Here is a 27,601-nt window from a genome sequence, read left to right on the forward strand (position 1 = left end):
AAATTCATCGTTTTAATATTTTTATATTTATTTTAAAAACATCGATTTTTATAAAAATATAAATGGGTTAAAACTTGAAATCCTTTCAAAAATTTGGCACCAGCGACAACTAATATTTTTAGTGTAGTCGTAATAGAACCATCAACCATAGACAAGCCCAAACGTCAAAAACGTCGGTGCGTCGTTTTCATGGCGGCTGTCACCGGTTTATGAATATTGTTGAATTTATAAACAATAAAGCAGGCCTGCTTCATCAAAATGCCTGCATTGGAAGTCGCGAGCAATCCTCCGGACGACGAGAATGATGACGAGTTAGCCCTAGTTCCTGCTGGGCCAGTCATTGGAATTATATACCCTCCACCGGAGGTTAGAAGTATCCTTTAAAAACGATAATAAATACGAAGTGTATTAATTATACATGTAATTAAACACTGTCTAGAATATTTGTGAATATTCATATTGTACCCGTATATTTATTCTATTAAGTACATTGTTTTATTGTATTTTTTAAGAACCGAAAGCATTTTCCTAACCACACTTTTCAGACATTGTTGACAAAACTGCTAGCTTCGTAGCTCGTAATGGACCGGAATTCGAGGCTCGGATTCGGCAAAATGAGTTGGGAAATCCTAAATTCAACTTTTTAAGTTCTGGAGATCCTTACCATGCGTATTATCAGCACAAAGTCAAAGATTTCCGTGATGGAAAAGGTTTGTATACCTGTTTGTTTTGTATAATTATAACATAGGTTACATGAAAATTGTACATATTACATTTCACCATAGGACAGTTCGCTGTGGACTTTCTTATCGGAATATCATATAATCTTACCGTATATTATACGGTCATCTCTATAGCATCTAGATGAAAAAATTACGCATTGTTCGTGGAGCATTTTCATAGCCGATTTTGGCAAAATTAAAGAATGTGAACCTAACCTAACAAATAATCGAGTATAATGGCTATTTTCAAAATTTGTTTGCCGTTGGCTCCTTGTAAACCGACTAGAACCGTGTTTTATTTAGGCATGAATTTTTTCTCTGTACTATACGACCCAAAGAGGTTGGACGGTCATTAATATACAACCATATATTTCCAATACAACATCTCATGGAGAAGTGTGATACGGCGAACTATTGTAAACATAACAATGTCCCACTTATCATCGCTTTTCATCTCTAAATATAATTTAAACATTAAAATATGTATGTTTTAATAAAAAGAAATTGCCTGTTAGTGGCAGAGCCAAATGCGATGCCGCCTGGGCTGGGAGGTGCCATGCAAAGGCTCACAGTGACCGCTGCCACTCAACAAAGACAACAGCAACTCCTGAGAGCTGCCGCTGAACCGCCTCCACCCACCGAAGCCCCTCCCGACTTCGAATTCATTGCTGATCCTCCTTCCATATCAGCTTTGGACTTGTAAGTATTCACATCCCCTTTTCTGAGTATTCCTTTTTGCTCTCTAGCCTCAACATTTGGCAAATACAAAACCTGCAGCGTGTAGATTACTCTTGTAGCAGTGGTATAGGGTAAATTAAGGTTAACCCCCACAAAACTGATTAGAAATGTGAACCCAGTCACCGTGGACCAAGGCTTTGAAGTCAGACTCAGTTTATTATTTTATGACGATCGAGCCATAAAATGCAAGAAACCCAAAGTGCACCGAGTGTCCTCAAATATTACCAATATTAAATGCGTGTTTCAACCTGTTAATTAATATTTAATTACCACATTTAAATATGTTAATTATATCTAATGGCCAACTAATACAAACGCGCCAGTCGCGTTGTCGGCAGTAATATTATGACAACCGTAAATAGTTTAAGTTTATCCCTTATTTCTCCATACTGAAGATTAAACCTAGTTACGGCCTCACCCGAAAGGCAACCCGCTTCCCATTATTTTTGTGTTCCCAGGTTAACCCCAAAAAACCTTGTCTGCTAGAGTTGTACTACTCAAACTCTCTCGCCGGTCGTAACATTATACATATATCTTCCGACTTCATTTTGTTAAGAAATAGTTTTATTGGATTTAATACGTCCAGTGCTCAAAACACGCCTGGTGTGTGGCCATTAGATACATATACATTCACTGCTGACCAGTTAATTACCACATTTAATTATCATGCTAATTGCCACACGCTAGGCATGTCTTGAGCATTGACTGAGTTGTGCTAATTAACTGGTCAGCTGAGAATGGGTTTTAAACACAATAAGTACCTACTTATGTAAATTTTCAATTAAACTATTTTTTTATTCATTGATTTAAGAATGTAGCGTTCCTTAACCAATTTTAATTCATATTCGTCTTGCAGGGATATTGTTAAATTGACAGCTCAGTTTGTGGCGAGGAATGGCCGACAGTTTCTCACGAACCTGATGAATCGGGAGCAGCGGAATTACCAGTTCGACTTCTTACGGCCACAACACTCCCTCTTCCATTATTTCACCCGTCTGCTAGAACAATACACAAAGGTAATCCACACCGTCATCAATTAGTGTTCATTAATTCACCATACCGTAACAGTGCCTTAGTACCTTTTTAATTTGTTTATTAGGTGTTCCAAATGTTTACTGAAAACGTTGTTTTGAATGATTCAATGACAGGTTCTACTTCCACCAAAAGAACTGTTACCGCGGCTGATCGAAGAAGCAGGTTCCACTCAGACTGTCCTCAACGGAGCAAAGGCCAGAGCTGCGTGGCTGTCTCATCAGCTGGCCCAGAGACAAAAGGAAGAACAGAAGCTGGAACGGGAAAGAGGTAACCTTACATAATTTACTCATTAATCAATTAATCATTTCTGCTTTGCTATACAACCCATTATTAGTTACTCTGCTAGTCTTGCGAATGATGTTACAGCTGAAATAGCTATATACTAAAAAACTATATTTGCGGAATGAATTATTTATCTATTGTAAACACTAATCATTGTTTTACTAAAAATTCTTTGTTTTAGTTGCGTACGCCTCTATTGATTGGCACGATTTCGTGGTGGTGGAAACAGTTGACTATCAACCAATGGAATTGGGCTCGTTCCCGCCGCCCACCACTCCTGATGAAGTCGGAGCCAGAGTTCTCATGCAGGTAAATAAATTAACTACTGATTCCTTTCATTACATATTAAATTTAAACCAAATTTCAATAACTATATTATAGAAAATACATAATTTTGAAAAACACTTTCTGAGAGAGTATATTATAACCAATAGAAAAAATCTTTTTTGAAAAAAGTAAGCCACCCCGACGGGGAATCGAACCTCGTATCTCCCGGGTTTACGCCCCATCCGTCGCATTTAACCAATATGCTACGGCGTGACAAACTTATTGCGACAAATTTTAACTATTGGTCAATTTTAATACCTACTCATCAGTGTTCTTCCAAATCAAGCTACTTTGGCAATAAAGATTTTTTCTATTGGTTATAATATACTCTCTCAGGAAGTGTTTTTCAAAACTATGAATTTTCAATAATTAGAATGATACATTCTTAAAATCTTGTGAATTATTCGTTGAATAAAAGAAATAGTTAATTACAAACTATATTATAATCACACGCTCTTGGGCTCCCTAAAGCGATAGCTTGGGAACACCATAAAGGGGTCATATATCTTCCACTCGGCGCCTCTCTCATTACATATTTCTTGTTTTCTACCAAAACTATCATATCCCTTGATAATACGGTGTCATTTCTGCTCAAAACCACTACAAACAAAGGATCCACGGTTGAAGAATCTCCAAACTTCTGCCTAATGCTGCACTGCATCTAAAATCTACTTGTAAATAACAATAGTGTGAGCATAGCAATCATTGAGAAGCCAAGGCTTAAGTTATTGTATCGAGGAAAGTACAAGAATTATAATATGTATTGTTATTTTCTCAGGAACGCATTGACGATGGTGGTGTGGAAGAAATCGAGATGCAACTTGAGTCTGATGATGATGACGACAGCGACACTGAGAAAGAGAAAGAAGAAGGCCTTTCCAAGATGGAGGACCGCACTGGAACCAACAATAAAGAAATCCGTTCAGATAATACACAGGTACATAGGGATTCCATGTTATGATCAGTTTATTTTCTTTTAAAAACTATGAGTTGAAGATACTTGATGACATCTTAAACATTGTAGCTACTGGATTTAAAATAGATAATTTTTGGAAATTTGCCTATAACCTGCATATCAATATTCATCTCCCTTTTCTTCTTTTGTAGAAATGAACTGATAATAAGTCTGGAGAAGTCATTACATTTTTTACTAGAAGCGTTTTGGTTATGTTGAGTTCTGATTATTTTTAAAGTTATCTTATAAACGTCATTTCTCTCTACAGGTATATGCCTTTGTTGGACTGTTCATGTTTACGGATAGCTTAAACAAATTATTCATTTGACAACAGGTCCAAGACATGGAGGAAGAGAGTTCGTCGTCAGACTCTGAGTCATCGGGCTCGGATTCGGAAGAGGACAGGCGCCGGCCTAAAGATAGTTCATCTTCCATGCAGCCTCCTGCCATGCCCCCGCAGCTTGACAAGGTTGTCGTTAAGAAGTATGACCCCAAACAAGGTAAATAATAACACTGTGTTTGTAGTAGTTGACGGTTTATCAATTTAATTTATTTTATTTTTCAGTTCCCATTTTTCTCGACATTAATATTGTCTCTGGACAATAATTACTTCTCAATATTGTTTTCTTTATGATGTAATAAACAAAATTGAATTCTAGCAAAAAATGTTGAAGATATATGAAAGGGAGGCTGATTGTAATATTATGGTTCCTAAGGCTTCTGATAAATTTACCTGCAAGTCATTCATTACGGTTTGTAGATTAATTTGTGAAAAACTTCACATTTTTGTGCTGTGAGATTTATTTGCTAGGCCCACACTGATATTCAAATAGTTTTCATATTAATATTACTAGTTAAATGGAAAATCACAGTACATAATAAATAAGTAAGTAACCAAAAAATGAGCTCAACAGCAGGCATTGCATTTTATTTTTCCTCATTCAATGCTGCCAACTTAGAATATAAAAATTTTATAGTTACTAAATCGAACATACCAAAAATATTCTGGAAGTATTCTTTTAAAATAGTTCAATATCTTACCAATTGGTGGCCTTATTGCCTCATGCCAAAGAAAATCTTCTGTCAAAAACTATGAATACGTAACCTCAACGAAATTAGCTAAGAGGGTGCCCTATATGATTAATGCTCCCTCTTTATTAGTTTAAATTCTTTGATTGCAGCAAAGCGCGAGTGGACAAAAGCGCCAGGTGCGGGAGGAGGCGGGGGCGGCGAGGAATGGCTGATCAGTCCTATCACAGGCGAGAGGATCCCCGCCCACAAAGTACAGGAGCATGTGCGCATCGGTCTGCTGGACCCTCGCTGGCTGGAGCAGCGTGACAGAGCTCTCGGTGAGCGCGGCGCGCAAGACGCTGTTCTCGCACAAGGTTCGTTCGCTCCTCAAAATTTCTTCATAAATGCTATTATTTTCATAGATTAGTTCATAATTTTCATAATATATTTTCGTGTGCAGGATCTGCCATTGAAGCGTCCCTGAAGCAATTGGCTGAGAGACGTACGGATATCTTCGGTGTGGGAGATGAGGAAACAGCCATCGGTAAAAAAATTGGTGAAGAGGAAGTCAGGAAGGATGACAGGGTAAGCTGGACATCAATTTGTGATGTTGATGGATAATTTCTGTTCATGTAATGATATTTTAATATTGTTAGCTTTGAATGCAGTATCTTAAGGTGAAGCCTTTGGCTCAATTTACGATGAAATGTGACTTCAACGCCATCTATATGCGTCTTACCATGAATTTCTAAAAATGATTACTAAAAACTTTGGTCGATCGTAACCAGATGGCAATAAAATCTAAAATAAAATATTGAGTGTCGCCACATATTAAAAATCATAAGCTTGATAAAAATGCATTTAAATTTATTATATATTTACTTACCTATGTAAAAATATTAACAATTAATATTTACCCCATAAAATATTTACAATTCTGACTACATGTCATCAATAGATATTATTTGATTTGATTTAAAGTGTTTATGATTTTTTCATTTTTTTAGTTTTTTTATACTGGCAATAAAGGGTAAGCTGTCCAGTCAATGAACCAGATTTTTTTACGTTGTCAATACTAATATAAATATTTTTCTACAGTAAAGTTTATTTATAGTAGTAAATGAACATTTAAGTTCAAATGTTTATAACATTGAGTTTAATCTTGAACAATTGACAATTACATCGAATTTCTAGAGGTGGAATAAAAAAAGGATATTAAATGAATAGCAAAACAAATGCCATTCGAAATATTATTAAACAAAATAAGGAATATACAGTCGTACTTGGTTATTACGAGGAAGGTTGGACCGGCTGAATTTGCTCGTTATAAGTGGTACTCGTTATATCAGAGAATAGGTATTTTTATTGTCGGCGAAAACAACAATTAGACACTTAACTAGTGTCATAAACGTAATCTGTCCCCGGCGGCATCTTGTCCGATCGGATTTTATTGCTTAGGGTCGAAATGTTTTTAAACAATCAACACATGAACAGTATTTTAGCTCGGTATATCCGATAAGTTTCTCGTTATAACAGTGAAAAAAATGTAAGGAGAAAATCATATACCAAATGTCAACGATTGTTTCCTCATTACATCCGAGATCTCGCTATGTCCGAGATTGTAATAACCGAGTTCGACTGTAGTTATAATAATTATGACATAGTCAATATATAGACATCCCAATTCGTTTCGTTTCAACCATGTCCGATCCTAATGGGATCATATGGGCCTCCAGAGAGTAGAAGGTTTGTATTAACTAACTAACTATATCCGAGATAAAAATAAAGTAAGACACGCAACGAATTGAATAAAAAAGAAGTTGGAAGTAAGAAAAAACGTAAATAAACATGAGAACAAATCTTGATAAGCAAACCCAAGGACAAAATAAGTGACAAATTTAAAAAAAATTGTAAAACATAAGAAAAAAATTTAGAATTTGAGGTAAGTGCACCACTGATTACATAATATTCTAAGATAAAGACAGAACGTTATTTCTTTGAAAAAATCTAATGTCGATTTTAACGAAAATGCAAGATAAAATAAAAGATAGTTATATTTATTTTACCTATGTTATGTAAGTGAAATGGATTTGGAGACATAAAAAGAAACCTTTTTGGCCCAGTGGTTTCTAGGTGTGGACTTTTGTAATTCCCTGAAGATCTCGAATAAATAATTAAAAATTATCAACACCTATACCATATTCCTAGGTATCTACTATGATTGAAAAGTAGATCTTAATTTTTTGTATTTATGATTGCTTCGTAAAAAAATCAATGTTTACGGCTTTATGATGTGGCAGATAAATGAGCAACTAAATAGTGATCCAAATATTATGAAAAGTCCAACTATCAAAGCATCACGGCATAAAATTAGTAATACTACGGTTATACACAATTTATTGTACCTACCTATTGTTATAATTTTCTTAGTTAATTTAATCGTTGTTTTAATTTAATTTATTTGAATTCAAATTCATCTCTTATGTGTTCATTCACTGAATTGTTTACCCTAGCGTAGCCCTAGCATAGCGTATATCTTTACTATATTTAGCATACTAATTAGATAATAATTTTAAGGCCGTAGACGGGAATGAACGTTCGATGGCCCAAATATAGTACAATAGTATGTATGTAATTAAAGTTAGGGTACAAGTCGGTTATCCTGGATACAGCGGCAAACACATTTTGAAAATAACCGATATACTAGATTATTTGTTAGGATTACCTAACGGTGGCCGCGCGGCATAAGCGTTGGACTATCATGCTGTGGGTCCCAGGTTCGAATCCTGGGTCTGGCAAGTACACATATTGTTTTTCAATTTGTGTGTGAGTCAGGGTATGGACCTAATAGGTTGAGCAAGTGGCTGACATCCATTTCTCGTAAAAACAAAATCTGTTAATACAAACCTCTACTCTGTGGAGGCCCATATGATCCTATTAGGATCGGACATGGTCAAAGAAAAAGAACCTAACCTAATCTAACTTAATCTAACCTAAACTAACCCAAACTAACAAATAATCCAGTATATCGGCTATTTTCAAAATGTGTTTGCCGCTGTATCCAGAATAAACATATAGAACAAAAGTTAGTGAAGTGGAAGTTTGTCGAGGCTGTTTTGATCGGGTTAATTAAATTTGTCTTTGAATAATATTGAGACTAGAAATTTTAACAATTCTTATTATTTTTAACATTTTATATTGTTCATAATTTTCGCGACTACCACGTGAATAGACTTTTTTTTTACTTATAACATTTTAAACACTTAACATAAATATGGATAAATTGTACAGTTACTAGACAAAGATTAAATTTGATGTGTGTCAGAAGTATCTTAGGCATTTTCGCTCGTATGCTTTCTTTATATTATTTTGAAACTATATTTATTTTAAAATCGCTTTATAAAAGGTAGGTACGTCAAAACAGTAATAAATATCTGAAATAATTACACAACACTATTTCAAAAAGTGGAGGTTGATATATGGTCGTCCATTGTGACATGCTCCAATATCGCAAACAGAAAATATTATTGACAGAGCGTACCTGACGAACCTTTATTTTCAATGTATGTGTGTGTGTGTATTTTTTAATCTATGTAGGTATTGTTTCAAAAATGGTTCGATTTATTTCCGCGTTAGCAGCACATGTCGATCAAGTCTTGTCAAATATTCATTTTATTTACAATCGATTCGTTAATATACAAAAATACAAGATTAAATTTAAATAACTGGCCTAAAAAATAATAAATAATATTTTTAATAGAAACGCTAAACGTTTTTCGCGATTAATTGCGTCTAAACCGAGATATTTCGATTTTAATTCCATGCTTTCTAACCTCTAAATCGATGTTTTTTAAATTTGAAAAAAAAGATACAAGGATATAATAAATTCCAATTTCCGCTTAGCGTTTCCCTAGGTAATAGATTTACGTACATTTTTATCGTAATTTTGATAATAAATCTTATGTCATTCATTCTTACCACCCGATAGAAATGTACCGAATTTGACACGTATTTTTGGTATATAGAACTCCACGATACTTCTTAATTTTTTATTTTATTTTTCTCATTACTTTTGAATATATATTTACCGATTAATAAACTTTTCTAGCTATTTTTCGATAACAACTTTACCTAGAGACATCACCTTAAGAATCTGTGTACATGCATGTGATACAAATTCTATTTATTTATGGACCACTATTGTAAATTGCTTCTCAGATGCTCCGTTCCTCAGTAGTGTGGCATTGTCTTTACTAGCACTAAATAAAATTGCAAAAACGCAACAAAAAATATTTCTTTCAACTCTTCTCAGTATGTCATAGCCCTAAACAATAATAGTGGTGAACTAATAAATCTCATGAATCGTTATTAAAATTTCTGAATGAACTAGAAAGGTGCATACATATCAATATATAATTTTTATTATATTAGATTTTCATCATACCGACATGGGAATAAAATGTTTAATAATCATCAAAGAGATGACAGTATAGCATCAAGATCAAAAAATTGTGCGGTATTTGTGGATCGTTGCAGACAGTAATGTTCCAATTCTATTAGATTCCTGAAAAACATTAATGTGAAATTGATTGGTATCAAATATCTGATGTTAATGCTGTCATTATTACGTATGAGCACCTACTTGCTAAACTACATTTGAATCATTCTGAATTTTACATAAATATATAAGATATGATTGTATTTCCAATTCATTTGCCTACCTATTTTCTTCCGTCTTTCCCTTGTATTCCGGTGGTTTTTATTACGTTTTTTTCGAAGTTTCTAAATTAATTTAGACATAAATTTGATCTCAATACTATACGGCCATATTATATTTCCGATACAACAGCTCACGGTGATCTGTGATACAGCCAACTGCATAATATATTCAAATTTTCTGACACCACTTATCCGACACGACCGCTGAACATTTATATTATTGATATGCTATAATTCAGTAAACAAACAATTCAAAAATCTCTTCAATTCATCATAAAATCGTAAGACAATCCTTTTTGGGAATACACATTATAGTCGCACTATTACGATCACGGAGATAGCGAGATCTCGGACGTTAAGAGGAAACATTCATCGACATTTTAGTTTATGATTTTCTCCATACATTTATTCAATTCACTTTTATAACGAGCTACTTATTTCGACCCTAAGCAATAAAATCCGACCGGACAGGATGCCGCCGGAATCGGATTATTTCATTTTTTCACGAGATAGCCAGCGCGCTTCACAATACTATAGAAGTGAGGTATTATAAAATTAGTCTCCATATTTTCAGACAGGTTTGCAAACAACCTTTTATAGGACTGTTTTTTTATGTAGTTTATAACTAGCGGCTGTTTTATAAACTATGCATTTGTAAACTGCAAACCTGTGGCTACATTAATTATTGTGTAAACTTTCCGCGCCTCCCAGTTTGGAAATCGCTGGAGTAACGCTTACAACGAGCAAATTCAGTCGGTCCCATCTTCCTCGTAATAACCAAGTTCGACTGTATTTTAATTCCAAATGGGAATGTTTTGATTGATAAATTGATTCCTAATTAAACTGAATTACAAAATACACTACACAAACACAATCACTGCTGAACTTTTAATTACCACATTTAAATAACACGTTAATTATATCTAATGGCCAAGTACTCAAAACGCTCCAGTCGCGGTGTTAGCACCAAATGAGTTAATATTATTCGTTATTCGTAAAAGTCAAGATTTCTAAATTAAAATGAAAATTTGTGCAACGCCAGTATCTTGGCAATAACAAGGTTTGTCAGTTCCTTTTCCGTATTTCTGTATTGAACTAGTGTATTGCAGCGTAGATGATCTGATTGTTATTTTAATTATTAGGTGACTTGGGACGGGCACACGTCATCGGTGGAGGCGGCCACTCGCGCCGCTCGAGCAAACATCACTCTGGAGGAGCAAATCCACCAGATCCACAAAGTGAAAGGCCTGCTGCCCGACGAGGAGAAGGAGAAGATTGGCCCCAAGCCTGTTGGGGGAGGAGGGCACCAGCAGGGACAATCGGGGTCGGGTGGTCAGCAGCAGAACAATCCTCCGCCCAAACCGCAACCCCCGCAGCTCCACCATGCGCCACTGCAGCCACCGCAGATGCCCAAAATGGTAATAACACAACAGACGCATGTAGTATTTGTTTTGTCATAAATCATTTTTGAAGTTAATTTTTTTTGGCGCGTTTGGGAAATCAGATCAGAATGTATTTTTGGTGTGTGGCATAATTTATTTTTTCACACGAAAAAAAACAAACTCGATTGGATTCGAACCACTGATTGTTCGGTTATCTGCCGAACGCACTACCTTTACGCCACAGTATGATACTGCAATCGTAACGATTATATAGTTTAGAATTGTTCCGTTGCCTAGGCAGCGAATTTATTATTGTCGGCCATTTGCAATTCCTTACAAACGATTATACGTCAGAGTGACAGTTGGTACTTTAAAAATAAAAACAACGAGAAACCATTATATAATTATTTAGTAATATAAGTTAAAATGTATAGAAATAAACTAACGGTGTTCCAATAAGCGGTCCTTTTTCTTGAGTGTGTAATTTAACCCTTTCAAAGCGTCAAGAATACCGCTTTAATACAATAGAGCGCGTCATGATTTCAAGTATTGATAAATCACAATAAATGTCAGTCAAACATGTACAAATACAGTCATCAAAAATATTTTAAGTGTTCAACGGTGATTATGAATAGTCGTAATATTTTTAACGATCTTAAAAATAAACATTTGTGCCCTGATTATGATAAAGAATGACGAACAAGCCGCGTTATACAAAAAGCGTGTGACTTACGTTTCAGTTGCCATTTTGTTGACGTGTCGGCTCCGGACAAGTGCGTCGATGACAGAATTATGTTTAAAACTTCAGAGTTAATGCAACCGTAATCCCAGACCACTTAATAAATTATGAGAAATCCTTTTTTACACCCCACTTGATAATATTAATGGTTTATTTTGATAACATGACAATACACTATTCACTAAACAGATCACATAATCCACATAGTTTCAAATGTTATTAATTTATAAATTTCAACATCGTCTGATATGTAGGTAGGTCATTTTAGTATTTTTGAAACACTTAAATATTTTAATAGTTCACCTTTTCATGGTATTCTCTAAAGCACGGATACACGCATAATGGCACGTTACACTCGGAACACATGTATCTGGAATATTTTTGGTTTTCGGCTTTTTTTTTGTATTCGCACAAAGATGACAAACTCTGCAAGGATTTATCCGTTTATTTGCGGGAGGAATTATGTCCGGCATATGCTTTGCCATCGCTCTAGCTGATAAGCGCAGTGGATGGTCGACGGGTTGCTGTGCGCGGGATGTGGCTGGAACTTGATATTTTTCAAATATTTGCCTGATTACTTTTAACTGAAAATTAGCTAGACCTGTTTTTTTGCCTGTGATAGTACTAAACAGAATATATGAATTTAATAAAAACAGATCTATGATATGGAAAGCCACCTTTTTGTACCATTTTATTGATTTTCGCATACAACTTAGTGTACTTAACATCATATCAGCTTTATCTACAGATCCCATACATTTATTATATTGGATAACACATGTAGGTTTCAGTATAGGCTCTCCGGTCTGCCTATTGAATTTTCCTGTGGGTGTAAATGAATCATTGTGCAATGTAGTCAACATATGGACTTCGCGCCGGTCGTGCCATTTTATAGCCAATAGCGAGCTACTATTTTTTGACTCCACTTCTCCTTTCTTGAGCTTCCTAAATGTTGGCATATTTCTTCGATTTTTTCGGACTGTTCCGCAAGCATTTGTTTTTTTTTCGTGAAGATGTTTAAATAAGTCTGGGCTTGAATACCAGTTGTCAGTCCACATAGTATGACCTTTACCGAAATATTCGTTCATTAATGTCGTTACTACAGCTCCCGAAATGCCAAGTCCCTGCTCATCGACAATATCTGTTCCTTCCCCGCAATATATTATGAAATCTAATATATAACCAGTCATCACATCGCAAAGAACGAACATTTTTATGCCGAAACGGTGGCGTTTTGAAGGAATGTACTGTTTAAACAGCAATCTACCTTTGAAAACAATTATGCTTTCGTCGATACATAAGTTCTCGTGCGGCATCATTGTTTTTTTGAATATTTCTCGGCAATGGTCGATCAGAATTTTAATTTTATGTAATTTATCTCCAGGAATTTGAGTATTGGGATCCGAAAAGTGCAACATCCTCAAAAGCAAAGTATATCTGTCTCTTGGCATTACTTTCCCGAACATTTGGCTGGATAAGAGTGGATCGGTTGACCAATGTTCCTCTATTGTGATGTGACGATTTCTAGTCATCAACATACTTACAGCAAAAAAAATGTACATTTCTGGGACGTCTGTGTTGACCCACTTATGCATTCGTGATTTCGGCGATGGTTCTTGTGTTCTAATGTCTTCTGTATAATAGTTATTTGTTTCGATTACGATTCTGTCCATTATATTTGAATTCAAAAAATGCTCAAAAAATTCTATTTCTTTAGAGCTATCTGATAAATTTGTGTGCGGGCTGACTCCAGAAAAGAAATCATCAAATTCGTGAACAACTGGTATGAAAGGTCCAGTAGTCCACGAAGACAGATCGTCAACATTACGATTTACATTTAAATTAGAGGCGGCGGCAGCAGCACTTTCTGATGGGGCACTGGAAGTATCTGAATCATCGTAGTACTCATTTTCACTCAATTCATAATCTGAATCAGGATCATGAATTGCTTCTCCCATTTCATCGCTCAAATTACCAGGGATATCCATTTTAAAATAATGACAAAATATCGACCACACACAATATGCTATCACAAAATGTTTTTAATTTTTCCGATACAGAAATTTTCAATTGTGTGAAAATGTTTATTTACTTAACATATCTTTTCTTTATAAATGACTGATAACTAAGGTAAATAAACAACTTTTGTCCGTTTTACCTATTAGTATAATCAGAAAATAGTATTTAAAAATGTTAATCAACAATAAACAAAGAGAAATATTGAATCGCGGACTCTTATATTTAAATTACACCTTGTTCAAATTATTTTCTGAAACTATTAACTCGCGGATAATATACTAGCAGGTAGACGAATGAATGCAATCTCAAAAAGCATTCCTTTTGTAAAATGTTTTGTAAATTCACTTTGATCAATGTAACTTTCTCATATTCTATATAACAGTTTATGCACCAAATAGTTTTTCAATCACTAAAAAACAATATAACATATTATATCGCGAATTCGTATCGCTACAAACGCGTCAGTCAAATATCTTCAGCGCACATGCACTAAGAAGCGATAAGACACTATATACCCGGCAAGTTTGAATTGGCCCGATGACTGATATTTTTTTATCCAAGACACGCTCCCGAAAAATATTTATTTAAATTAGATAGAACAAAAGTTTAGGCTATTCATTGACAGATGTCAAGAGAAGGATGATTTCTGAATAAATTAAATCAATATTAGATTTTTTCGCGCCTGGCCGAAAGCAGTAGTAGGCAAACGAAAATCGAAATGACTTTAGTCAGCTGACGCGCGGATGACTTGCGCGTATAGGCTGACTAAAGTCAGTTGCCGCGTTAGAAAGGTTAACAAGATAATTAAGAGCTAGTCGAAGAATCTAGGTTATCACAAGTTTTGTTTTTGTTTTGTTACGCCAAAGAAGTATAACTTCTAACGCGCGTACATAAGTACACACACCGTTTTTTTTTTAATCAGACGAGAATTAGACTTAGGACAAAACAACCACCGGTGGTTGAGTGTACGCACAATTGGACCGCGACACGTTGCATGTACATGTAGTTATTTGCAGCAGCAGCCTATGTGTTGACTGCTCATGTCACAGCGACAATTGTCGATGCGCCATTGGTATCTATGCAGGAGAGAAGCGGATCTCAAGATGACCTTAGCAAATTAAATAAATGTCAAGCAATGTAGTGTGTAAAACACCATACAGATTTTATGAGGAACTCCTTGGTTTCCCTAGCATGATTCATTTTAAGACCAATTACATCTAGGCCGCAGCACGAATCTGCTTATTTCAATCTCAGTGCTAGTTATTGTTTATACTTGAAATGCAAAATGGTAAACTGTTTGTAAAAAATGATGATTATTTCAAAACACGTTAATTTAATATAAACAAAATATGCAATCGAAAATCTTCATGTTTCCATATTGCATTCGAAGTTAAGCAATAACTGTAGTCGAACAACTTTACTTTGACATTACCCAGAGTGCGATTTCTTCTACTAGCTTTCCATCACAATAAAACATAGTAATTGTAGCTATATTTATGGGATAATTTTATTGATAAAATATGGTTTTGTTGCAGATCCCACAGCCAGTGGTTCCTCCGATGGGAGGAATCCTGCCGCAGATGCCCCCGCTGATGGTGATGTCTTCGTTGAAGCCCATGAACCCCATGCCCATGCCGCCAATGAAGCCCCCTATGAACCCCATTCCGCCCATCAACCCTATGCCACCAATTATGGGTAAGTCACACTGTTCCCATCCATAAGATATCATCAGGAAACAGGTATAGTACACCCATGTGTTGCCATCAAGTGATGGTTGTACCATTGAGAAATATTGCTTTGTGTATATCCAGGCAGCAATATTCCAACCTGTCATCCAAAAATCAGAAGTCAGTGATGTCATAACATATGCTCTACAGTGGGCACGCAATGTGACTTTATCCTTGAACTAGCGATTCTGTAGGTGAAAGAAAATTAATTTTAACTCTAATTTCTTTTGTAATTCCATCAACCATCTTCCCGCTAGTCGATCGGAATAATCGACAATGAAAAAGTAATATTTTATTATTTTTAGGAGTGGGCGTGGGGCCCGGCTTCGGCTTTGGAGGTCCGACCATGAGATCGGCACCGCCGCCCCCGGCCGATCAAGGTCAGATGCAGGCACAGGTCATGGATGATGAGCCCCCTGCCAAAAGAGCTCGCACAGAAGACACCCTCATTCCTGAACACCACTTCATGCAGCTGCACCCGGTACGTTTTCATTGTCCCTCCCAATTCCATTGAAATGACCATAATTGTGATAATATATATTGATAATAGATAATTCCTATATAGGATGTTACATTCTTAAATATTGTGAATTATTTGTTGAAAACAGAAAATTGTTTAATTTAGACAATACAGCCATTTCATTGGGCCAAAAATGTACTTGAATTTTGGGTGGATATAATTTTTCATTAAAAAATTTCGAATTATGTGTGTTCAAATTAACAAGGTTTCACTTATGTGATAGGGAGTTTTTAATGAATTTTTCTGACATTTTATGGCTGTGAGACGTGGTATCTTACTAAGCTTCAAAGGTCTCGGCTTTTCAGCTTTGAGAATCGATGTCTCCGCCGAATCTTAGGGGTACATAGGTACGACCGCGTTACATACACTTGAGTTCGTGAGCGGAGACGGCAGACTCGGTGATTGAGGTAATCACGAACAGACGCTTCACGGAGCTGGAACATGTGTTCCGGATGCCGCTAGAGAATGTGATACTTTGGACTCTTGCGGCACAACCTCAAGGGTACCGCCGCCGTGGTACTACAAAAGCGATATATGCGCTGCACGTCTGGCATTGCAAGAGGCGCGAGAGTTGACAATGGAACGAGGGAAGTGGCACAAACTTGTGCTTGCCCTACGCCCCAATGCTGTGGCGTAACGGTGAAATAAGAAGAAGAATTGACGTTGTGTTAAAAATTATGTTGAATTATAAAATGTAGTGTTGTTAATCGATTCCTAAAATCAACTTGTAACTGCCCTTATTCATTTATTGTGAGGACTAGAGAAACAACAAGTGACAATTTTGTTTTGATTTGTGTATTACAGGGCATCATATCGTTTGTGGTGGCGGTGCCCAATATGCCGGAGCGTTCGGAGTGGAGTTTGTCAGGGCAGCGAGTTCCTCTGCGACTGCCCGCCTCTGCGTCCGTGGCCACTCTCAAGGCCAAGCTCAACCAAGCTGTCGGAATGCAGCCCGCCAAGCAGAAACTACACATGGAGGTCAGTCTCTCTTATACTAAATTACATAAAATTATATGAGACAGGAATGCAAAACTAGATATATAAATTACATAAAATTATATGAGACAGGAATGCAAAACTAGATATATATAAATTACATAAAATTATATGAGACAGGAATCCAAAACTAGATATATAAATTACATAAAATTATATGAGACAGGAATGCAAAACTAGATATATAAATTACATAAAATTATATGAGACAGGAATGCAAAACTAGATATATAAATTACATAAAATTATATGAGACAGGAATGCAAAACTAGATATATAAATTACATAAAATTATATGAGACAGGAATGCAAAACTAGATATATAAATTACATAAAATTATATGAGACAGGAATGCAAAACTAGATATATAAATTACATAAAATTATATGAGACAGGAATGCAAAACTAGATATATACAATCATTCGAAATTAACTACAATGTGTTAAGCACCATCTACCCTCTATGTATAATAGATATACAATAAATTAGTCCCTTTTCTATCTCATTTTTGGTATAACTGGGTTGTTAATAAACAAAATTACCGCATATAGAGTGAAACGAATCCAGGAGTGATCCTACAGACTCCATTACATCCACAAAAATGCTCTATTTGCTGCGGTTTACATGCTGATGGCATCATCGAACCTGATTTCTTCAAAAATGAGGCCGGAGCTCGTGTTACAGTCAGTGGAGATCGTTATTGGACCATGATCAATGATTTTTTTTTTTTTTGAACAATGGATGACATTGATCTGGACAATACGTGGTTTCAACATGATGGCGCTACGTGTCACACGGCGACCGCAACCATAGGACTTATTAAAATCAAAATTTGGCTATAAGTTAAGTTGATTTCGAGAAATGGACCTACGATTTCACACCTGCATTATTTCCTTTTAGGCTAAGTGAAGTCGCCGGATTATGCTATAAACCAGCAACAAAACAATTGACGCCTTGGAAGCTAACATTGCTTGTGATATTCATAATATACGGTCAGCAGTGCTCGAAAAGTAGCCCAAAAATAGACGTCCAGAATGCGTTTCATCAAAACGGACATGGTCTCCATAAGTCCGAAATCATTTCAAAATGTTAAATTGATCTTTCAAATAAAAAAAACGAATAGTCTAGTATATAGAATTCGTGTCTGCATGCATTGCCTGGCATTGTCTTTAATTTTCCATATAAATCTAGCAATTTTTTCTGCCAGTTAACTTATTATTTACCCAATCTGGTTTATTTTTGGGACAGTAGGCAATACTGAGTGAAATAAAAGACACTTCAATTAAAACTCTCTCAAAGTAATGTAGATCCATTTTTTTTACACAGGCATTATTTCTATTATTTAATTTAAGGATTTTACTAACAGCTTTCATCCATAAGTAATTTTTTCTTCTCCATTAAAAGTTTTATTCAGTCAGTAGTGTTCGATGAAATTTGAATTAAAATAACTTTCCAACTTTATTGTATAAAAGCTTTATTACAGAAAATTACAATGTAGGTACATACATAGGTACATAGTATATTTTCCTTTTTCACCCCACACCTAAAGCAAACATAATATCGTCCATTGACTTTTCAAATATTCTTTATGCAAATGTTTTTTTCATATTTTTGTATCATATCATTCGAGGTAGCCACGCATTATCTTTTTCTTCTTCTTCCTCCAGGGTCTGTTCTTCAAGGACTCCAATACACTCGCCTTCTACAACGTGGCCCCCGGAAGCACCATCAATCTGCAAGTCAAGGAGAGAGGCGGCCGAAAGAAGTAAACCGGTCTCCTTCATCCCCAGAATTCTCGGTATGATCACAATCCATTGGACATCTTGGCTATTCTTTCTGCAGACTGTCTCTATATCAATAAAGCCTCCATAATATCTAAAAGCGCAAGAGATATATCTTATTTACCAGAATAGTATAGTTACTTCTTATGAGTCGAAATAAAAACGATTTTATAAAACTTTCACTGTTTGGAAATAATAGGAAACATTATCATTTTAAATCAATCACTTTGTTCATTTCAGATGAACCTCATATTATGAGTCGTTCCATTCAAACCCACATAGATAATTCTATAAACATAAATATATATTATGCCCATCCATAATAAACCAACTTTTGAGTTTTTTCAATTGATGCATTATGTATTTAATGGTAAATCATGTTTAATTAATAATAGTTACCTAAAAAATGTAAACTCTGTAGTAATAAGCTGTTTGTAATACTACAATACTTCATAGAGATTCCAGAATGTTTTTAGTATGGTTGAATAAATACATAGCAGTATTTAATGGATTATTGTAAATTTTAAAAAATATGGTCACCTTATTACTTGCAGCTAATTTAATCATCCTTTTTTTCTTTTTACATTTTAACACAGGCCAAGAGACCAAATTACATTAATAGTGAAACAGTAGTGTAGTAATAGCAATAAGACAATCACAAAAACACACAAGCATTCAGAAAACTACATAAATGTACTGTGACCTCACTCGGAATTGAATACAAAGTCACCGGATGAGAAGCCAATGCCTTACGCATCGGACTATGAGGGCCATCATTAGCATCTGTTACCCTTTTGGCTTAATTTTTTTATATATATAAAGGCCCTATCTGTATAGAACCATATGTTTCTTTGACAACTATGAATACTTTTGAAATATAAATTACTATTATACCAAAACTAGTTTAGTCAGAGAGATGTAGGTTTGAATTTGAACGACTCAATTAAGTGCTGCAACTATTAATGATTGTCACTGTCTAGTACATTGTATGTTACTTTTATATATTCTTTATTTGTGAAATACATGTTGACATAATATAAAACTCAATTTGTTTGTTTTAATGTTTAGATGATATGTGAGTGAAACACAAAAAATCGTTATGTTTTGAGACACTTATTTTCATAACAAACAGCTTTATGAATGAAACAAAATATTAGGTTATTTTATAACCCATCGCAAACAAAAAACATTTGCATCAAAATGTCAATTAATTAAAACCAATAATTGTCTACTATTTTATTCCTATTACAAATAATGTAATATTCTTTATTATTAGCTATTTTGTGTTTTGCTTCACTTATTCCTAATTATATTGATAACTCTCAATTATTGCATTATCCTGGGTTTTTTTTTTAATTGGATTTAGAATCACACAAGCCTTTTCCATTTTAAGTTTTCCGGCTATGTTGAAATCAAAAATGTCTGAATCGACGCATTCGACTCAGAGATTAATAAAAACCTCCCACGCATGCAAATAAACAAGACAATACTGATATTTATTATGATATTGTCATGTCAGAATCTGTGCTGAAAAAAGGCATTCATAACACTTATATAATGTTTGAGGCTTTCACAGTTGTTTTTTATCGTAGTAGATTTTTGGGTTTCCACCGTGTGTCCTTCCTTCTTTACTCGACGTTTCGGGCTCGTTGTAGAGGCCATTATCAAAAAATGATATGTTTTATGGTGAAAATGTAGTGTAGGTATGTGAATGTAAACGTTGCTCTAAGAATGTCAAAAGGGATCCGATTAGCTAAGAGCAAACGTTGCTCAGAGTAATCTGTCAATCGTTACGACCAGGGATACCGGCTCGAATATTGGATTTTGTTGATAGTGCCGGAAAGCATGACGTTTTTAACCATAATCTATCATCCCTATTAATATTTTCAGGGTTTCTATGGATTTCAATGGCCTCCTTTACCAATCGTGCGAAATATCCTTTATTCCGACCCAATATCTTGGTTTCAAAGTCAAATTTGTGTCCTGTATCCATCGAGTGCTCGGCAATTTCCGACATCGTGTAATGTTTAAGTCGGTATGCCATCTCGTGTTCACTCACACGCCTCTTTACTGTTCTAGAAGTTTGGCCTATATACATTTTTGGACAGCTTAACTGGTATACACCTGCCGAATCCAAAGGTTGCGAGTCCTTTACTGGTCTTAACATATTTCGGACCTATGTCGATGTTGAGAATATTGTTTCGATCTCATGTTTCCGAAGTATCCTGGAAATAGTATCGGTGGTGTTTTTTATATAAGGTAGATAGGCCCGCCCTTTGAACTGTATCTCTTCCTCCTGACTAACCGGGTTAAGGTTGATTTTGTTTTTGGTAGCTTTTTGGATCATCTTGTTAGAATATCCGTTTGCTTGAAGAGCCTTTGATACTTGAGATATCTCGGATTTTAATTACGATGATTCGCCGAGCTCTTATCATCAAAGTCGAAATCAGACCCATTTTTTGAGCAGGGTGTACTTAATAAGGAATACTTGTTTCAAATAGATGTGCATGTACAAACACCATTATTTGAATGGAGCATTATGGAACACGGCGGCACCCGAATATACAAATTCGGAGGCAAGTGGGTGAACACTCAACAAGTTTTATTACGGCAATAAACGGTTCCGGCGTAAGATGAGACCGTCATAAACGGTTCGTTTTGACCTATTTCCATTGACGGAAGATAAACAGGTGGAGAGAATTGTTCAAGGAAACTGGACCCATTTTGGGTTGTCGTCCAACTAATGATAAAATAATAATGATATTACAAACCCCTTTATGAAGCATTCCGATAGCTCTACATGTGTGAAGCGACTATATTAGTATCATAATCTTTTGTCTTATCACTCAGGGTGACAGTGATTTCAATACCGTGTGGTGATTTAATTTCTTTCACAAAAAATATCAACACTGCACCTCCTGAAAGAAATTTATATGTCAATGATAAAATTACATTTCATAATACAATAGGTGTTCTATATTATTGATTGGTCACTTACCCAGAGATAATAATGCAACTAATATAATGGGGAATAGACAAGAGTAATCTAAAAACAATCCAAAGAATAGATTGCTGTTTATGGATCCCATTCTACCAGACAGCGTTGCCATGCATACTGCCATAGAACTGTAACAAAATTTTGTGTGTAGTTAATTAAATTTCGATAATAAATCTGTGGTGTTTAAGTAAAATTGAGCCCATATCCGGAAAACGAGTGTTATCCTGAAAACGGCGTTCAGAGATTTCAGTTACGGATAAACAGCGTGCAACCCGTGGGCAGTTTAGACTGTCTATTGCCACCTCTTGTTAGAATATCAAAGTAATATTTGGTGAGTGCATGCATAGGTGTATGCCGAGTAATTTAACCGATTTACCAAAAAACAGCGTTATCACGATAACGCTCGTTTTCCGGATATGGGCTCAATTACATGCGTCAATAATATCATGCCAGGGAAGCACTTTTTATAAAATGAATTGTAAGTGAAACTAAATTAAATACATCCGTATGTCACCTCCCGTCAAGTACGAGAGCGAGAAGATGCATTCTCCTTCTCGCTCAGTAAGCTGGTTGAGGGCTTCGTCTGTTGCTTGGGATTTTGCGAGTTCACCTCGGAATGGTAGTCGAAATGGCGAAATTTATTTAAATTATACTGGTTACTATACTACATTTTTATACAATTTTATATCTGCTTTTGCGGAGGGCGAGATAGACGCTATTTACAGTTTGCTTGGCTAGAAGATTCTACCGCCAAAAATCATTCGTGCTTCCGACAACGCTGCCGGCGAGAAACGCATAGGAGAAGCGACCCCTTCCCCTTGTGAGAATTCACACACCAACGTCGAGGTACAACAGCTACTTTGCCGGATATTTTTTCAATGGCGTATTAAAATAATATGGAAAATATTTTAAATATATTTAGATAGAATTTTTTTATATAATAAGTATTTCAGATAATAAATTTGTGTCAAAAATTGGTCTGTCTCATAATCGACCCCTATTCATATCACTATGAGTCTGCTCGAAAATGGTTTCAGCCTCTTTAGACCTCCAGAGAAGACATCCCGCAAATGGTGACAATTTGGGGGTGTGACACGTACCTATTCCCTATTCCCAACTAAATATTTTTATTATTTGCATTGAAATTTCAATACTTCCGGATGGATTGATGTCAGTTTGACCCTCTTAAATAATAATAAGATATATGTTTTGATTTCCCTTTTAAAACACTAATATCGTGAAACTCATGGTTACGCAATGTATATTAATTATAATAAATATAATTTATTAACATAGTTAAAGAAAGGTTAACAAATTGGTGTAATAATTATATTATTTTTTACAAAGAAAGATTAACATTAAATGATCGTTTAGTACTGAGTGTTACCGGTGAACAGTGCATTGGGGAATGGTTAGAGAGTATACATTCATTGAAGACGAAAAGAATTACTTGTTACCTGATCTTGGCAGGAAAGACCTCCATTATCATTCCTACAATCACAATATTGCCTGTCATCATGGCCGATTGGAAGAGGCTAGCAGCCAATAAACAGTAGAGTGGCGATGTAACCAGTATGAAAATAATCGCCGCCCCGCCAGCCACCGCCAATGAAATCGCTGGCAACACCTTCAAGTTGACATGCGAAGATACCATCGCTGATATCATATTGTATATAATGCAAGCCAGTCCAATTATCAAAGTGTCTTTGAAAACCTGCAAATACATTAATTTTTCTCAAAATCAATCTACAAAGGTTTTTGTTATTCGCATACAATGGAAAAATCGGCAAACCTTGTAGATAAATACATACCAGGAATTGTGGTATTTTTGTATAAAGAGTGTGCTAAAAATTAAACAAAATATTATACTGCTTTATAAAAAATAATATGTTGTTTTAGATTTATGAGGCTTACAAGTTAGACTGACGATTTGTTAGATCAAATTGAACCCTACCTGAGAGTCCATTTTTGTGTCGCAGATAATATCGAGATCTCTAAAGTCGGGATCCTCATCCATTGGGTCATCCGTGACTGCGGTGGCATTAAACCAGTTCAGTGGAAACCCGTCTGCATTCGTAATGTTATAATCACCGTAAAGATTATTGTGCACATTGCAAATAGTGCACGGTATGTCCGGATAAAGCTTCGTTATCTTACGAAAGCGTGACAGTAACTCAGGAATCCATAAACCAAGGCCGTAGCAACTGAAATTTAAAAGAAAGTGGATATATTTTTGTCCATAATATTATGTAGAAGATAAGAAAAAAGATGTACAAAGAGAGAAAACTAAAATAATAATAATATATTTTGCACCAATATCAATTACAGTGTTGGGTGACAATTTAGTTCTGGTTAACACTCGATGATCAAGTTTTCTATTTCTGAATCTTCTATTTTCCACAGTGCAGTGTTAATTGTTTTCATTTATCTGTATTAACGGGATGTATGCCACAAACGCGCTCTACAAATCCATGCATGCAAGGCCGGCCATAGAAAATGAGCGTGTATACACACTGTACTTCACACTCATTACATTAGCCCCAGTCGATTGTTTTAAATAATTTAATATATTGTACACACACTGTCATCTCTTCTTAAACGATATACTAGTCTTTATGATATACATTTAATATTTTTCTAAATAATAATATGTTTCTAAGGTTTTATTTTTTCATAGAAATTCATGGCCCGCCGGATACCGCCATGCTAATACCTCCTAGCATTTAATGGGTTTTAATGATTCCTGTGTCTTTTCCAATGTACCCACCGCGAGTGGAATGTATCACAATATAATTCGCGAGTGGTTATTACTTTGGTAACTTTACGCAACTCGAATCCATCTCGCGGTAATCTATCGCAGAAAGATCGTTCAACAGTATCGCAGGTAATTGCAGTATATGACAAAGGATTTGCAGATGATAGATAATATTATCTCCACATATTTCTCATTCCCAGTCAGAAGGGATATTTGTATAATTAAAATGATACATTCTGTTATTATGTGAAAATCAAAGAACTTCATTTTACATTGAGATTTACAGTGAAAAAAAATTCTGCGAGGATTACTCATTTTCCAAATTACAATGAATTAATATGACCAAAACCATAAATCAACATTGATTGTGGTCATTTCCCATAATGTCAATAATTGAATTGATAGATTTTTGTTGTAAGCGATTTTACAACATTTTTATTAGCTTGTATTCTTGTTTGTCCAGTACAATTCTTGCAATCGATTTTTAACTAACTTCCCGACTAGCTAGACATTTGAAACTTTTAGAATATATCAGAACACGGTGCCAATGCATTCTTTTAATACTTTTAGCCATCTTTAAGCAGAATTGAATTCATTTTCAGTTAATTCTGTTTTGTATGGAAAGTTATTTCAGAAAAATCTGTAAAAAGTAAAAGACTATTATTGGTTGCTAAGGGGATGGTCCTAGCAACTAAATTATTAATAATATAAATATTATATATGTGCATTACTATGGAAATCAAAATGACATTTCAGTATTCTATATTAAATTTGTTTGTTTGTTTGTTTTTTATTTACTTCATATCAAGTACAAGTTTGAGCATATTGAGCATAATAATTCAACAGGAAATTTAAAAATGTTGTGTATAAAAAGTTTTTTTTATCTTGTAATTATTTATAATAAAAGCAAGAAGAAAATTAAATATTTCCTAATTCGACATAAAATTCATTTGGTACCTTCTCTCCACAAGAGGAAATTTTAAGCTACCAACCCAAACATATTTGCAAAGAGTACAATCATCACGATGATAGTTTTAGCGGTGTGTGGTTGTTTGAAGAGGGTGGTGATGCTTTCTCCAGCACTCTTCATCAGACGGCTCATCCTTCCTCCACCAATGAACGTTGCACTGTTGCAGTCTCTGTCGGACACCGGGTCAGGACAGTAAATTAACTGTTTCACCTGTCAACAACAGATTAAACACCATTTAAAATGTACTATCATATTTTATCCATTCTTATGCTCTTATTATTACACAAAAAGACTTATTATCGTATTCGCATTTTCAACTGATAACAATATCCGATTGAAGCTGACAAAACCCAGTCTTAATGTTTATTAAATAATGGGGAATAAGGGTACAGTTCGGTTATGAGGAATACAGCGGAAAACACATTTTGAAAATACCTGATATACTGGATTATTTGTTAGTTTGGGTTAAGTTAGGTTTACCTAACAAAAAATCCAGTATATCGGGTATTTTCAAAATGTATTTTCCGCTGTATTCCTTATAACCGAACTGTATCATAAGTACTACATATTTTATTTTAATTAAAACAATGTCTTTCCACCAAAAATTGACAGTGAACACCATTAACGGAAAAAATAATGGTAAATCAAGCCCGGCGACTATTGTTATAAAGGCAAAGTCAATGGTTACATGTAAATTGGGCGTATTACATTTCACCATAGCATTTTAGCAAAATTCATGAATTTCAAGAATGAAAACCTAACCTAACAAATACCTAACCTAACCTAAAAAAAAACAAAATTGCTGAGGGCTGATATTTAAAAGATTGATTTTAACTACACTTGCTTGATATTTTTATGAATAAAAATGGGATTTTAGATATAAAAAAATGATATGTACTAAGATTAATGTATGTGAAATTAAGGAAGTAAAGGCTGAAAAATGATAATATTCAAATTTTTATGGTAAAACTCTAAAATATTGACTATAAAATTGCTTAGATGCTAGAAACTGTTCTTTCTTGTAGTCAACCCTGCTCATAACTCTATGATTCAGCTCGACAATGATTTCGACCTTTTTAGAATTCCTTAAGGGGCCTGTAAACGAGCCACTTTTTACGGCAATTGTGTCGCCATGAATAGTTCCCCAAAACATGACAATAGTAGTTTACGTTGCCGAAACTTTACATAATATATTTTGCCTATGCTCTCTGGCAACATGGTTGGTCGATATATGTAATATCAATCGCAATCGAAAATACAACAATAATTGCTAGATAAATCTATTTCATTTTCGCTCTGCTTCATGTATGCGTCTCTGTTTGATGTCACCCTAGCAACAATAAAAACATTGTATGTAATGACAGCCGATTCAACAATACATTATTATAATTTTTCGCTGTGTCTTTATTAATATTATTATGGTGTTATTACTAATCGTCAATTCACACTACGTACAATGAATAAATGAACAAACCACAGGGTATTGAAGCTTATTAACGAGGTTTATTTACGTCTTGAACTATGGAACGTGGAAGCCAAACTATATAATGATCAAAATATGAAAAGACAAATTATCAAAACTGCACAAACGTCTGGATCTGGAACAATGTGAGCAATCGAAGAGTTGAACACCCTGAATAAATACATTTAACTCCTGTATGAATCTCCAGAGTGACGTGCAGTATAATAGTAATCAGTGTTCGTTTAGTTAGTAATCAGTCAATTTTTGTCATTCTTGTAAAGTTTTTAAATAAATAATTATCAATAACTAATTTCTGGTTTATATTACTTATTGTTTCACGTTTGTTTAAGTAGGACCCGATTCAAATCCTTATTTTATTTTAGATTTGTTTATGTAATTATTTAGGACGAGATATGGTGCAGAAATTTCATTGCCTGCCGTTGTTGTCACGTGTACGCACA

The 27,601-nt window shown here is 34.9% G+C and overlaps 2 protein-coding genes across 2 annotated transcripts in view; one reads left to right on the forward strand and one right to left on the reverse strand.

Annotated features, from left to right (window-relative positions):
- The first annotated feature begins 149 nt into the window (after positions 1-149).
- On the forward strand, positions 150-20,001 carry Sf3a1 (splicing factor 3a subunit 1). The gene is made up of 15 exons (XM_085945211.1): positions 150-373; positions 546-710; positions 1,238-1,421; positions 2,317-2,476; positions 2,609-2,762; positions 2,959-3,086; positions 3,883-4,041; positions 4,394-4,559; positions 5,241-5,444; positions 5,531-5,655; positions 10,932-11,207; positions 15,465-15,624; positions 15,962-16,137; positions 16,981-17,154; positions 18,842-20,001. The coding sequence occupies exons 1-15, from the start codon at positions 259-261 to the stop codon at positions 18,941-18,943; spliced, it is 2,448 nt and encodes an 815-aa protein (XP_085801337.1). The 5' UTR covers positions 150-258; the 3' UTR covers positions 18,944-20,001.
- A 1,750-nt stretch (positions 20,002-21,751) lies between these two features.
- Positions 21,752-27,601, reverse strand: part of LOC147073070 (synaptic vesicle glycoprotein 2A-like) — a gene marked incomplete at its 5' end in the record, with an annotated part of 31,421 nt that continues 25,571 nt past the window's right edge. Inside the window, 3 exons of the mRNA XM_085945597.1 lie at positions 21,752-21,873; positions 21,954-22,081; positions 23,411-23,667. Coding sequence (XP_085801723.1) covers positions 21,752-21,873; positions 21,954-22,081; positions 23,411-23,667 — 507 coding nt within the window. The remainder of the gene's footprint in view (positions 21,874-21,953; positions 22,082-23,410; positions 23,668-27,601) is intronic.

This window comes from Rhyacophila brunnea, unplaced genomic scaffold (genome assembly GCF_057557595.1).
Source record: "Rhyacophila brunnea isolate RB1 unplaced genomic scaffold, BYU_Rbru_1.0 scaffold_18, whole genome shotgun sequence".
NCBI classification, from domain to species: domain Eukaryota; kingdom Metazoa; phylum Arthropoda; class Insecta; order Trichoptera; family Rhyacophilidae; genus Rhyacophila; species Rhyacophila brunnea.

Coding starts and splice junctions, on each gene's coding strand:
- Sf3a1 (XM_085945211.1), top strand. CDS start 259: ATGCCTGCATTGGAAGTCGCGAGCAATCCTCCGGACGACGAGAATGAT. Junction 711..1,237: donor AGATTTCCGTGATGGAAAAG/GTTTGTATACCT, acceptor ATTGCCTGTTAG/TGGCAGAGCCAAATGCGATG. Junction 4,560..5,240: donor GAAGTATGACCCCAAACAAG/GTAAATAATAAC, acceptor CTTTGATTGCAG/CAAAGCGCGAGTGGACAAAA.